Source organism: Megascapheus bottae, chromosome 11, assembly GCF_031878675.1.
Source record: "Megascapheus bottae isolate mThoBot1 chromosome 11, mThoBot2.hap1, whole genome shotgun sequence".
NCBI classification, from domain to species: Eukaryota; Metazoa; Chordata; class Mammalia; order Rodentia; family Geomyidae; genus Megascapheus; species Megascapheus bottae.
This window is the reverse complement of record NC_143519.1, coordinates 60,227,190-60,242,526: the sequence shown is the minus strand read 5'-3', so window position 1 is coordinate 60,242,526 and position 15,337 is coordinate 60,227,190. Positions and strand designations below refer to the sequence as shown.

At 39.6% G+C, this 15,337-nt stretch overlaps 1 protein-coding gene across 5 annotated transcripts in view; it reads right to left on the bottom strand.

Moving 5' to 3' along the window:
- The window catches only part of LOC150057235 (phospholipid-transporting ATPase IB-like), a 106,520-nt gene that overhangs the window by 68,972 nt on the left and 22,211 nt on the right, over positions 1-15,337 (bottom strand). For all 5 annotated transcript variants that reach the window (XM_090342375.1, XM_090342377.1, XM_090342378.1 and 2 more), the window contains 6 exons: positions 12,401-12,528; positions 10,767-10,878; positions 10,026-10,191; positions 6,508-6,635; positions 2,156-2,233; positions 1,452-1,540 (listed from right to left, as the gene is read on the bottom strand). In XM_090342375.1, the coding sequence (XP_090198501.1) occupies positions 1,452-1,540; positions 2,156-2,233; positions 6,508-6,635; positions 10,026-10,191; positions 10,767-10,878; positions 12,401-12,528 (701 nt within the window). The remainder of the gene's footprint in view (positions 1-1,451; positions 1,541-2,155; positions 2,234-6,507; positions 6,636-10,025; positions 10,192-10,766; positions 10,879-12,400; positions 12,529-15,337) is intronic.

The following is a 15,337-nucleotide window of genomic DNA, read 5'->3' as shown; positions in this document are numbered from 1 at the left end:
TATCATATCTTGGGTTATGATGTTCAGGGTAGATGCCCAGAAGTGGTATGGCGGGATCGTAGGGAAGATCTATTTTCAGTTCTTTAAGAAACATCCACACTGCTTTCCAGAGTGGCTGAACTAGTTTACAATCCCACCAGCAGTGTAGTAGGGTTCCTTCTTCTCCACAACCCTGCCAGCAACTGTCATTGTCTGAGTTCAAAATCTTGGCATTTCTTGTTGGGGTAAGGTGGTATCTTAGGGTTGTTTTTATTTGCATTTCCTTTATGACCATGGATGATGAACATTTTCTCATATGTTTTTCTGCCATTTTAATCTCTTCTTCTGATAAGTCTCTCTTTAGTTCCCTTGCCCATTTATTGAATGGCTTGTTGGGTTTGGGGGGATTTGTTTCTTGAGTTCCCTGTAGATACTGGATATTAAGCATTTGTCAGATGTATTATTAGTAAATATCTTTTCCTGTTGGTTGGGTGTCTCTCTACTTTTGTGACTATGCTTTTATCTGTACAGAAACTTTTTATTTTTAGGTAGTCCCATTTATCAAGTCTCTCTCCAATCAGTTGTGACCCTGGAATTCTGTTCAGTCTATGTCTATGAGTTCCAGTGTCTCTCCTACTCTATCATGTAGCAGTTTCACAATTTCTGGTCTGACATTGAGGTCTTTAATCCACTTTGAGTTAATGCTTGTGCATGGTGAAAGGCTAGGGTCAATTTTTAGTTTTCTGCATGTGGCTGCCCAGTTTTGCCCGCACCAATAATTGAATAGACTGTGTTTGTTCCACTGTATATCTTTGGCTTCTTTGTCAAATACAAAGGTATGTGGTTCTATTTCTGGGTCTAGAAATGTTATTTTTTTTATTTCAATGTATAGAGGGGTTACAGTTGTATTCACCAGATAGAGGGTGCATTACTTCTCACACATTGATATCTCTTCTCACGTTTTTGTCCCCATTTCCCCCCCTTCCCTTGTTTTTCCCCTCCTATTTCAAATAAACAGGTAAACATCTATATAATATACCAGGTAACAAAGTGGGATACAGTAACAATATGAGATTAACCAAAGGGCAACACAAGAGAAGAGAGAAAAACATAATACATAAAGAATAACAGTCACTTACAATTAAGCTCTTGTTTCCATGTCCTGGAGGACTATTAATTTGGATTCATCCTATATGGCCTTATGTATCTAGGGTTTGAGCTACTGTAATCCTCTGCTAGGAGAGTTTTGGACATAAACCACATTTTTTAACAACTGTAAGTTTCCATTTCAGCTACACTATATTTCAATCTCATTCAGAAATAGCTATGGTATTAGAAATTCAGGTGTTAGAGTAAATAAAAACTAATTCATGCTAAGAAAAATGGATTTCCTAAAAAATATGGTATACTACCAGCACACACACACACACACACACACACACACACACACACACAGCAATGAATGCACTTACCCATAAATTATACCTGCAATGGTACATTTCTTAAATGTCATAATGTTGCAGGTAAGAGTTCCTGTTTTATCAGAAAATAAGTATTTTACCTAAAGAAAAAAAAAGCGAATATGAGAGAGCATGTAAGTTTAAAGTATGCTTACAGAGCAAAGATAGTAAGATGATGCTCGTTCTCTCTAAATCCTCAAAACATATGAAGCATTTTTTTGGCCAGTCCTGGGCTTGAACTCAGGTCCTGAGCACTGTCCTTGGACTTTCTCAACCACTTGAACTTTCTCTACCACTTGAGCCTCAGCACCACTTCCTGCTTTTTCTGGGTATGTGGTACCGAGGAATCGAACCTGGGTCAAACTCCTGGCCCCCAAATATGTGAAGTTTTAAGAAAGAAAAAAACTTCTTGGCTCAAAAGAACTCTTCAATATTTTTCTATTACGTGTTTAGTTAATATTTTATGTCTTTTGAAGGACATTCTTTCCTCTATGTTACATGCTGGTAGTCAAACTATACGGCGATCTTCAAAGTAAACTTGAAGCTATCAAAATTAAGAAAATCAGAAATCCAAGTTAATTTTTCTGTAAAGAGAAATTTCACTGTAAGAAGACAGATCATTTTATCTTCAGTTGGCTTTTTGGCTTGCAGGAGCTTTCCTTTGAGTCTTCTTTTCAGCCTCTATCTCCTTTCCTAACCCTGGCAGACTCTCGTACCTGCCCAAGCTCTTCATTAAGATTAGATGTTCTAGCCATGGCATAGATATCACTTTCTTTAAAATGCATATCTTCATCCTGTAAGAAATGGAAAACAAAGAGTAAACCAGATTCCACACTAAGCTTATAATTCCTTCAAAGGTTTCACTGCCATGGATCGTTCTCTGACACTGATGTTTAGAAAACACGAATGCTTCTCCCTTGAATTATAGGCAGTTACAATTAGAAAGATATTTTGATGTCTGGATGATCTGGGAGTGGAAGACTTGGCTTTGATAACAGCACTACATTAGCCAGTCCTAGGTTTTGAGGAAGTTACTTAGCATCTCTGTACCTCAGCTGTCACATCTATCAAATGGGAACAACAATTTGAATCTCCAGTACTTAGGAGAAATTCAATGAGAATGAATTTGAATGTGATCTGTCTCCCCTTGATGCTTACAATAATATTCCCTGATTGGAATTGTGGCTTGGTGGTGATACACTTGACTAACATGAGTGATTCATCCCCAGCAAAACAACAACCATAAAAGAAAATATGCACCTTCAACTCAGGGAGTGAGAGAAGACATATTTTTATTGTTATTTCTTATTGTTATAATAGCAATAGGTGATGTACAGAGGGGTTTCATAAGTCAGATAGGGAGTACATTTCTTTTTGCACCATGTCACCCCCTCCCTCACAGTCTCCCAGTTTTTCCTTCTCAGAGTTCATTTTCAATATCATGTCTAGTAGGTCCCACTGCTGCCTTCCTTCCCCATTTGTCCCTCCATTTCTGTGGCCCTTTTTCCCTCCCCTGACAAACAAGAAGAAAAGAAAATAAAAACAACTGAGAATAAAACCTCATTTAATATGTGTTTAATTGGTTATTTGAAATTGGATAGGGAAGGGGGAAAAACAAGACGAGGGGCGGAGCAGAGGGAGGGAAATGGGGACCAAGACATAAGAAAGGGTATCAATGTTTGTGAAGTTATACACCTTCTATCTGGTGAATGTAATGTAACCCTTCTATTAATCACAATAAAAATATTTTTAAAAAACTCATTTCCATTTCCCGAAGTTCATTTTGGTAAATATTATTTTCTATGATCAGAGGCACATAGGCATTGCAGCTCTATGTTCCTCTCCTAAAAGTATCCTTCTTTGGTCTCATTGTGTGTGAATGCCTAGAGGCTGCGTAATTTATCAGGCCCCATGGAATTTGAGATCTAGCTTCCTCATGAGAAAACATGCACTGTTTATAAGAGAATTAACATGAGGCAGCCAATCATAGTTTAATGACAAAGAAAATAAATATTTAAGAAATAAAAAGGTCCTCTCCAGGATATAGAAACAAAAGCCATATAACGAGTGATTGTTGTCCTTAATGTACTATGTTATCTCTCATCTCTTTTGCTGTCCCTTGGTTATCTCACATTGTTACAGTATTTCACCTTGTTATCTGATATATTGTATATATGCGTATTTGGTTATTTGAAGTCGGATAGGGAAGGGAGGAAAACAAGGGCGGGGTGGGGAGAGGGAAATGGGGACCAAGACATGAGAAAGAGTATCAATGTTTGTGAAGTAATGCACCTTCTATCTGGTGAATATAATGTAACCCTTCTATTAATTACAATAAAACATATGAAAAAGAAATAAAAAGTTCCCATTTTCCTCTTGTATATGAAATCTATACTTAAATGATACATCAATAGATATGTATATATATATAAACATACACACATAAGCACACACACAGAACATGATTGTAATTTATGGGACTGTTTGGGGAGATGAGGCAGAGGGAAAGAATGATGGAGGGTTAATAATATCCAAGTACATTGTGTTTATCTGTGAAGATCCCATTTAAAAAAATCACTGAAAGCTGTTGAATAATAGAAGCCTAGAAGCAACATGGAAGGAGAGAACAATAGACACAAATAGCGCATAGTTTCTCTCCTGTGGATGTGAGCTATAAACATATATGAAAACATATACAGTCACATGCACAAAAATATTCACTGAAGTACGGTAAACAAGGGTAGATTCCAATGGTGTAATTCCTCCTTAAAACACCTAACTTAAGTTTAACAAAATAAATACCAGGAAGCTAAAACATATGTTCTGGAAGGGAGAGGGAAGCCAAGCAGAAGGAAGAAAGACAAATGGAGAGAGGAAGAGTAGACAAATATCATCATATTAGTCAATATTCATATATGAAAAGAGAGCCAGATAACTTGAGGGGAAAGGCAGGATTGGAAGAGATGGGGAGAATGATTGGAAGGGATAACTAGTCAAGATGCATTGTATTCATAAACTGACATGTTGAAATGAAACTCTTTTGTACTACTACTTAAAGATAATCAGAGAAAGCGAGAGAGCAATAGAGTATGTTTCAATGCACGTGTGGAATACCACATGTGAAACATTTCAACAATCAATATACACTAAAATTGAGTTACAAGAATGTGTAATAGGCCGGGTGTGGTGGCTCAAGCCTGTAATCCTAGCTACTCAGGAGGCTGAGATCTGAGGATCAAGGTTCAAAGCCAGCCCGGGCACAAATGGACCTGAGACTTATCTCCAATTAACCTCTAGAAAACGAAGTGGGCTTGGCACAAGAGTAGGGTGGTAGCCTTGAGCTGAAGAGCTCAGAAACAATGCCCAGGCCCTGGAGTAAGGTGGTAGCTTTGAGCTGAAGAGCTCAGGGTCAGCACCCAGGCTGAGTTCAAGCCCCATGACCCACCCCCCAAAAAAGAATGTTTAATAGACTGTGTTGGGGTGTAGGTATCAGTGAGAGGGGGAAAGAGAGGGAAGAGGGTATATAAAGGTGAATATGGTAGAAGCAATTTATCTGCATGTATGAAAGTAGAATATTGACAACCTACTGAAAAAATTATTTGTCAGAGGGGGAGAGGAAATGAGTGTGAATGGTAGAGGGTGAATTTGATCAGCAGACACTACATACACTAGAAATATCACAATGAAACCCCCTTGTACAACTCACACTTGCTAGTAAAAAAGTGTTAAGATAACTACTCAAGGATACAATTTAAATTGCAATTGCATATTCAAACTGGATGATTAGTTCAGTCCTCAGCCTATTAGTTATTAGTGACAGCAAATATACGGTTGTCATCTAGGAAAGCACTTCTTTAACTTAAAGTGATTGTGAAGTTTCATCTTGATTATTTTTGGCAAAAGTCCTAAGTCTATAAGACTCATTTGCCATATTGGTATAATGAATTTTGCCGAATTAACTATCTCTATGCCGGGGCCTACCGGCAGCAAATTGGGGTTCCTGAAATAGGGGGCGGGGACTGGAAAAAATAGAAGAGAGACAAACACATCGGGTCCGGGAGGTCTGCAGCCCAGGCAAAAACTGCAGCCCCGTTTATTATTCTTGAGACCAGGGTACTGCCAGGTGTTACATCCAGATGGTTAATCAGGGAACTGTTGGGGGTTACATTCATATGGTAAATCTCAGATCAATTGAACAGGAGAAGGCCAAAAAACAGTAAGACAATCAAGCAATTATCTGATGCAAATCAAAGTACAGTTTGATTCCACTCTGGCTCCCAACATCTCTATACTTGCTATTAGTGTGTGTATGTGTATGTCCTGTCCTGAGGCTTGAACTCAGGGCCTAGGCATTGTCCCTGAGCTATTTTGTTCAAGATTAGTACATTATCACTTGAGATACAACTCTACTTCTGGGTGTTATTTTTAATGGAGGTACTGGTCCTAGGGCTTGAACTCAGGGCATGGTTGTAGTCCATGAACTTTTGTGCTATCACTCCATCACTTGAGCCACATCTCTGCTTCTGGCTTTTTGGTGGTTAGGTGGAGATAAGAGTCTCATGAACTTCCCTGCCCGGGCTGGTTCTGAACCATTATCCTCAGATCCCAGTCTCATGAATAGCTAGATTACAGGCATGAGCCACCAGCTGCCAGCTCATCTGCAGGGGGACGGGGGAGGGTTGTTAACTGGAGATAAGAATCCAATGGGCTTTTTCTGCTGGGCTGGCTTCCCCTGGTGATCCTCAGATCTCAGCCTCTTGATTAACTGTGTTTACAGGCACGAGCCACTGATGGTCAGCTACACTTGCTATTAGTAATCTATTCTCTCTGAGATCTTTCATAATAGCTAAGGAAAAAAACATGAAATAATGATATCTTCAAGATTAACTTAAAGTATTCCAGGAGAACAGGTGGTCCATGGAAACACCATGGTTGGTGCTTCCTGTTAAAGCAGACCCAGCTAATCACCAATACCCAACCTATCTCTCCATGACATCAATCCTTCAGGAAGAACGCACAATCTTGACAGGTTTTTGAGGGGGTTGAGTTTTTTAATTTCAGTACTCACCCAGTTTATAAACTGGGCCTGCGTAAATTTCACGATTTCCAGTGTTACAAGTAGACTGATGGGAATGAGATTGTGGTACAAGATGATGAACACTAGGCTATCCAAAGCAAAGCTGTGAGGGTTGAAACCTGTGGAAGAAAATTACAAGAACTTGGTTACAGTGTTATCTGTCTGGTTTGCATGATCATGCTGTTCAAATTGTACAAAATCATCATTCAAAGTATACAGCAATTAAAAATTCATAGCTGCACTGCACTTGATTTTTAAAGAGATAATTATTGGATGCAGTAATATTCCTATGAGAATTCAAAGTAGGGAATGGAGGTATGGCTCATGTGGCATAACTTCAAGCTTGAGCAAAAGAATTAAGCAAGGGCAAGAGGCCCTAGGTTCAAATCACAGTTGAGGCACATATAACATCTTGATTATTTGTATAAAGTATAAAGTTTCTGTTCAATAGGGGGAACAAGTTTGGAGATGAAGTACTATATATTTGAAAATTGCTTTTTTTAAAAATGTATTTTATTGTCAGGGTAATGTATAGAGGGGTTACAGTTGCATTGGTAAGGTACTGAGTACATTACTTCTTGAACACTGTTAGCCCTTCCCATGTTTGTCTCCCAGTTTCCCTTTCTCCACCCCCTCTCAAGTTGCACAGTTCATTTCCAACATATTGTCTTGTGAATATTGCTGTTACGCTGGTTCACCCTTTGTCCTTTGTCGTATTATCTTGTTTTTTCCCTTCCCTATTTCAAATAAACAAATTAATGTATATACATCACATCAGGTACCAAAGTCAGATATAGCAACAACAAGGGATAAACTATAAGAGGATCAAAAGAACAAAAAAATAACGTCACATAGTACATTAAAAACAATAGCCACAGCTGGGTGCAGTGGCTCAGGCCTGTAATCCTAGATACTCAGGAGGCTGAGATCTGAGGATCAAGGTTCAAAGCCAGCCCGGGCACAAATGGACCTGAGACTTATCTCCAATTAACCTCTAGAAAACGAAGTGGGCTTGGCACAAAGGTAGGGCAGTAGTCTTGAGCTGAAGAGCTCAGGGACAGCACCCAGGTCCAGAGTTCAAGTCCCACAACCAGAAAAAAAAAAAAAACAAGCAACAAACCACCACCACAAGGATAAATCTCTTGCTTCCCTATCCTAGAATATATTTCCCTTAGCCTCATCCTATATAGCCATATGCTTATAGCTTTTGAGCTATTGTGATTCTCTGCTAGGAAAATCCTAGATGAATACTAATTATTACAAATGAGGAAAAGCATGGAATCTATGTTCCTTTAGGTCTGGCTTACTTCACTTAATATGATTTTGAAAATTGCTTTAAAAAGTAGGTTTTTCCCCCCAAATGTCCAGAAACAAGGGCATACTAAAGCCACTAGCACAACTATGTTCACTACAGCACTATTTTACCATAGCAAAGATATGGAACCAACCCAGATGCCCTTCAGTAGATGACTGGATCAACAAAATGTAGTATTTATACACAATGGAATTCTATGCTGCCATCAGAAAGAATGACATTGCCCAATTCGTCAGGAAATGGAAAGACTGAGAAAAACCGTGTGTGTGTGTGTGTGTGTGTGTGTGTGTGTGTGTGTGTGTGTGTAATTTTTTTTTTTGCCAATCTTGGGGCTTGAACTCAGGGCCTGTGCACTGTCCTTAGGCAGTTTTTTCCCCTCAAGGCTAGCACTCTGCCATTTGAGCCACAGTACCACTTCTGGCTTTTCCTGTGTCTGTGGTACCAAGGATTCAAACCCAGGTTTTCATGCATGCAAGGTGAGCATGCTATCACTAAGCTACGCTCCTGACCCATGAAAATCTTAAACATGTGAGGTGATATATGTATTAAGTAACTTGGTTAAATCATTTCACAGTGTATACATATATTAAAATAGCACACTGTAACTTCATGTGTACATGTGATATGTAAATATATGTAACAATTCATATGGATATGTACTTATATGTGTACATATAATATCACATTATCAGTTACATAGCAAAGCATTATCTTTTAAAAATCTTAAGAGTCACTAATACTAATTAATTAATCACTTTCTCAAAAGAAATAGAGTAACACAGAACTCTATGATTCAGTGATACAACTTTTGGGCATTATCAGAATATTATGCAGTAAAGGATATTACATAGGATGCAGGAAAGACCTTTGCACACCCCTGTTCACCACAGTCAAGATTCCAAGCCAGGTGCCGGTAGCTCAGGCCTGTAATTCTAGCTACTCAGGAGGATGAGATCTAAGGATTACAGTTTAAATCCAGCCCAGACATGAGAGATCATGAGACTCTTATCTCCAGTTAACTACCAGAAAACTGGAAGTTGCGCTGTGGCTCAAGTGATAGAGTGCTAGCCTTGAGCTGAAGAGCTCAGGGACAGGGCCCAGGCCCAGAGTTCGAGCCCCACGACTGACAAAAAAAAAAAAAAGTAAAAATTCAAAGTTTTGAAAACAGCCAAGAAGTCCTAGAATGAATGAGTGAATTAAGAAAAATGTAATGCTCATATCACCTTTATATATATGCATAATTACATCTCTCTCTATACATATATATCACACTTATATCTATGTGTGTATGTATGCACTATATACAATAGCCAAGTTGTCAAGTTATGAAAACAGTTCAGATGCTATATAATAGATGAGTGAATTAAGAAAAATATGTATATATACTTACATACACCCATATATATGTATATTTTTCCATTGTAAATACATATATTTACAATAACCTACTCATCCATCAGAAAGAATAATATCATTTTCTGAGAAGTGGATGAAACTAGAAATGTTTAAAGGATGTATGGGAAGTTAGATCTAAATTAGAAATACATATAAATACATATATATATACATGAAAACATATACAGGATCATATGTGTATATACACAAATTGACTAAACTTTGGCACACACAGGGGAAGGGTCCAATAGTGTTATTCATGAGCAATGAACTTATAATTTAACAAAATAAATACCAGGAAGCTGAAACATGTTTTGTTGGGGAGGGAGGTCAAGTGGAGGGGAGTAGATGATGGTAAATGGGGAGAGGAAGGTATATTATAGCCAATGTACATATGTGAAAATGGAACCAGGTATCTTGACAGGAAGGGGGGGTTAGGAGATGGGGGAGAATGGTAGAAAGCATAACACTGATCAAAATGCATTGTACTCATAAACTGACCTGTCCAACTGAAACCCCTTTGTAAAACTACTTACAGATAATAATAAAAATGGACCTAAAGAATAATTTCCCCTCTTTTAAAACAAAAGATGAAACAAGGCTCTTTCCAAGTCTCTTCATATTTTTATTGTCAAGTTGTTGCACAAAGAAGTTTCTGTTCCTTAAGTCACATTATGAGTATAACATCTTGATCAATATCACCCCTCCCATCATTCTCCCCCATTTTTCCTCCTGCAGGTCATTATAAGGCATAGTAGCCTCTAACAAAGGCAGCTTCTCCCCACCGACGGATATTTACCCTTCTTCCTCATGTACCACATATCCATGTTGTACATTTGATTCCAGTACATGGCTCCCACACAGCTCACCATGGACATCACCAGTAGGAACAGGAACAAAGCCAGAATCTGCAGGTTGGTCACTTTCTCAACATGTGATTTCTTCAGAGGTGATTTGACAGAATTCTGTACAATAGCAAATGTACACACATGCATGCACACTTGGACACACAACCCAGCAAAATGTAAGTCCGTGCATACATAGACATACAAACCCAACAAAACAAAACACAGAAAGGAATGAAAAGAATTGTAGTCAACAAACAAGGTACCTATGCTATATGTAATAAATAATCAATAGGAGATAATTTCAAACATCAGATGAAATAGTTAAAACTGGAAATGAAATAGGAACCCCCTTTCAAGTTTCAAATGATGAATAGAAATCATTAGGGTTCTAAATTAAAAAGACAGACACTAGTTTCTTGCACTAATGGCTCATGCCTGTAATCTTAACTACTCAGGAGGCTGAGATCTGAGAACCACAGTTTAAAAGCTGCCTGAAAAGTGAAATGTCTATTATGTTACACTCTTTCCAAAGAACTATCCAATAAGAGCTTTAAGTAAGGGTGTGGATAGGGTCCTAGAGCACCAGCCTTGAAAAAAAAAGCCAAGCAAGAGCATGAAACTTCAAGCCTCAGTACTGACACTGACACATACACAGCACATGCAAAAAAGACACGAAACCCAGGTCCTTTTACCTGCATTAACTTGGTTTCAAATCCGGTATAAATGACGACACCAGTGATCCACTGAGTATTCCTCAGCTGTGTTCCTCTTAGCAAAACTTGGTCAGGCCCAATTGGAACAGGACTAAATTAAAATGTTTAAAAGATGAGGTGAGCCATGTGCTGGGGGCTCACACCTGTCTAGCTATTCAGGAGGCTGAAATAAGAGGATTGAGGTTCAAAGCCAGTCCAGGTAGGTAAGTCCACGAGACTCATATCTCCAATTAACAACCTTAAAAACTGGAAGTGGAGCTGTGGCTCAAAGTAACAGAGTGCTTGCTAACAATGAGCAGAAATGCTCAGGGGCAGGGCACAGGCCCTGAGTTGAAGCCCTATAATCAACCAAACCCACCCCTGCCCCCAACGAAAACAAGGCAAGCTGTTACCGTAACAAAATGAATACCAGAAAACAGGCACATGTGTTCTGGAGGAGGGCATCCACGGGTGCAGAGAGGAAAGGTGGGTAAATGCAGTCAAAATATTCAGTGCACATATGTGAAAATGGACCAGATAACTTGAGTGGATGAGTGAGGCTGGGAAAGATGAGGGAGAATAATGAAAGAGGCGACACTGATCAAGATGCATGTACTCACAAGCTGGGTTCTGGAATTGAAACCCATTTGTACATACTTAAGAAAAAATAGTAATAATGGTCAGGTGCTGGTGGCTCACACTTATAATCCTAGCTATTCAAGAGGCTGAGATCTGAGGATTATGGTTCAAAGCCAGCCTGAGAAGGAAAGTCCTTGTGAGGCACTTATCTACAATTAATCCCCAGAAAACCAAAATGAGGTGCTGTGGTTCAAGGTCACAGAGTGCTAGCTAGCCCTGTCTCAACTATGCAGGAAGCTGAAGACTGGGGATCATAGCTGGAAGCCAGCCTGGGCAGAAAATTCCATGAGACTTATTTCCAATTAACTAGAAAAACTGAAAGTAGAAGTATGTGGCTCAAATAATACAGTATAAACTTCAATGAAAAGGCTAATCAAGAGGGTGAGGCCCTGAGTTCAAGCCCGAGTATCCAACACACACACACACACACACACACACACACACACACACACACACACACACACTCCTTATCTCTGTCTCCTAGCTTGTGATGGAATGAGTTTATACTTCTATGGCATGCTACCCCGGCTTAACGCAATGGGGACACCCAACCATGAACTGGAACCTCTGAAACCCTAAGCCACAATAACCTTTCCTTCCTTATTAGGCGTTACATTTTCCTTCTATATTTAAGAATTTCTTTTTGTTGTTGTTGGTCGTGGGCTTAACCTCAAGGCCTGGATGCTGTCCCTGAGCCCCTTTGCTCAAGGCTAGACTTGGAGTTACAGCTCCACTTCTGGTTTTTGAGTGATTAACTGGAGATAGAGTTTCTCAGGACTTTTCTCCCTGAGCTGGCAATCCTCAGATCTCAACTTCCTGAGTAGCTAGGATGACAGGCATAGCCCACTAGTGCCCAGGTTAAGAATTTAAAAACAAACAATTATGTACCTACATCAGAATATTTCAAAGACAAGTCAAATATGAACAAGTGATTCTTTGCAGGGCGAAGACTACCATACACTATGCTCCATAGGAGAGAAAAAAATTGATCATACCTTCTATCACTCAAATACAAGGTTCCAACAAAGCTACTGAAATGGCGATTAGGTCCTTCACACTCAATTTTTCCATGTAGGTTTAATAATTGGTTTTCTGTTTGCATTGCAGCTGTTTCTGGCAAAGCCTGTAAGATAAAAGCCAAAAGGGAGGAAGAGAAAATACAATCTTAAGGTAAAATTCCATATCTCTAGTCATTAACAAAAGATGATATTAAGAGTTAGTAATTAGGATGCCAAGCTCACACCTATAATCCTAGCTACTTAGGAAACTGAGATCTGAAGATTGTGGTTCAGAGCCAGTCTGGGGAACTAAAAAGTATGTGAGACTCATCTCCAATTAATCACCAGAAAACCAGAAAAGGCACAGTGGCTTAAGAGGTAGGGAGGTAGCCTTGAGCTGAAGAGCTCAGGGACAGTGCCCAGGCGCAGAGTTCAAGTCCCACAACCAAAAAAAGAAAAGAAAAGAAAAGAAAAGAGTTAGTAAATAGGACCGGGAGATTGGCCTAGTGGTAGAGTGTTTGTCTAACATGCACAAAGACCCGAGTTCAATTCCTCAGTACCACATACACACACAAAAAAAAGCCAGAAGTGGTGCTACGGTTTAAATAGTAGAGTACTAACTTTGAGAAAGCCCAAGGACAGTGCTCAGACCCTGAGTTCAAAGCCCAGGCAAAAACAAAACAAAACAAAGAGTAACTAAAATACTGGTACTTAGTATTATAGCTACATATTACATATAAATTGTATATTACAGATATGTACATTACTTATACAGTATTCATTACACTTTAACATAAATAGTGCTAGAAGATGTCAAACTGTTGTTTTGCAAATGTTTTTGTGTGCCTGTTACTACAGCCTAGGTGTTGTCCCTTAGCTTTCAAGGTTGAGGCTCTACCATTTGAGTTACAGCTCTACTCCAGCACTCTTCTGATTAATTGGAGATGAGATGAAACAGTTTTCATCTTGTCTACTAAAATGATTGTTTTTAGCCAGGTGCCAGTGGCTCACACCTGTAATCCTAGCTACTCAGGAGGCTGAGATCTGAGGATTACAATTCAAAGCCAGCCTGGGCACAAAGGGACCTGAGACTCATTAACCTCTAGAAAATGGGAAGCGGGACTTGGCTCAAAAGTAGGGCGGTAGCTTTGAACTGAAGAGCTTAGGGACAGCACCCAGGCCCAGGGGTAGGGTGCTAGCCTTAAGATGAAGAGGTCAAGGACAACACCCAGGCCGAGTTCAAGTCCCATGACCCACAAAAAAAAAATCCAGACCAGGCAGAAAATGCTGTGAGCCTCTTATCTCCAATTAAACACACACACACACACACACACACACACACACACACACACACACACATCAGTAATGGAGCTGTAGCTCAAGCGGTAGAGCTCTAACGCTAAGCCAAAGAAGCTCAGAGACATTGCCCTATGGCCATAATCACTATTTGAAATGGTTATGCACACAGGGGCTGACATTGAACTTTGGATCCCATTTTGAATAGCAAGGATCTAGAATATTGCTTCCAAACTTCGATATACATTTGGTTCCTTTTAGAATCCAGTGGAAATACAGATTGTTGTGATCATCCTGAGAGTTTGTTTAGAATTCACTAGATCTGCACTTTTTAAAAGTTGCTGTAGGACAATGATGACAATGATACAGAATATGTCACCCTAATTAGAAGACATTAACCTTCCAGAGAGAGAAGAAGCAAGTCACTTCCAAGACAACATGAAGTAAGTTCTCATCAGTCTTTTTGAGCAGAAATATAAGATGTAGGAAATATTAAAGTATTGGAAAGAAAAGATCTTATTCTTTAAAATATTACAAATATCAAATAGATTGAAAATTTTAATAAATATATCTAGTTATGCACATAAAACCTCAGAATATTTTTTGCCAGTCATGGGGCTTTAACTCAGGGCTTGGGCACTGTTCTTAAGCACTTTTTTTTCTCAAGGCTAGCGCTCTGCCACTTGAGCCACAGTGCCACTTCCAGCTTTTTCTATGTATGTGATACCGGAGGAATCGAACCCAGGGCTTTGCATGCGAGGCGAGCACTCTACCAGGCTATGCTCATAGCCCATCAGAGATTTTGATACTCCTAAATCCATAAACAGTTTGGAATGAATTTACATTAATCAGAAGACCTAACGAAAGCATAAAAATTAATCTCAGTGCCACCTTCTACCCACGTGTTGATGCCTCTTATCAGCAGGGAGTAACAAGAAAGAGTTGGCACCCCTTTGTAAATATCAAAGAGCTAGAATGCTAGGTCTGCTCTGGAGAAATTGCTCCTTCCCCTGAGTGGCCCCTTCCCCTACCTCCCTTCCATTGTACCCTAGAAGTCCTCACCCAACACCTGGAACCCAGGCAACTGGCATGCCTGGTGGCAGTCGGAGGTCCCCCAGACTGAGGTATTTCTCCATCCTCTAAGGTCACCTCTGCTTGCACTGTGGCCACAACTCTTCCCCTTATCTAATCTCTTTCCTCCTGGTGTAAGCGCTCCTGTTCCCTCTAACTCCATCTTCTGGGGCTAAAGGTTTGCTTTCTCCCTCTCCCAAGAAACTCTCTTCTCTTGAACTGCATGGAGTTTCCTTCCACCAACACTTAAAATCTAAGCTGGTAGGTTAGAATCCTTGCAACTCAGGAGACTGAAATCCAAAGGTCACATTCAAAGCCAATCTAGACAGAAAAGTCCATGAAACTCTTATCTCTAGTTAACCAGAAAAAAAGCCAGAAATGGTTCAAGAGGTAAAGCACTAGCCTTGAAAAACCAAGCTGTGACAGTGCTCACATCCTGAATTCAATCCCTACCCCAGCACCAAAAGAAAGAAAAGAGCCAGGTACTAGTAACTCATGCCTATAATCTTAGCTACTCCGGAGGCTGAGACTGAGGATCATGGGTCAAAGCTAGTGTAGGCAGGAAAG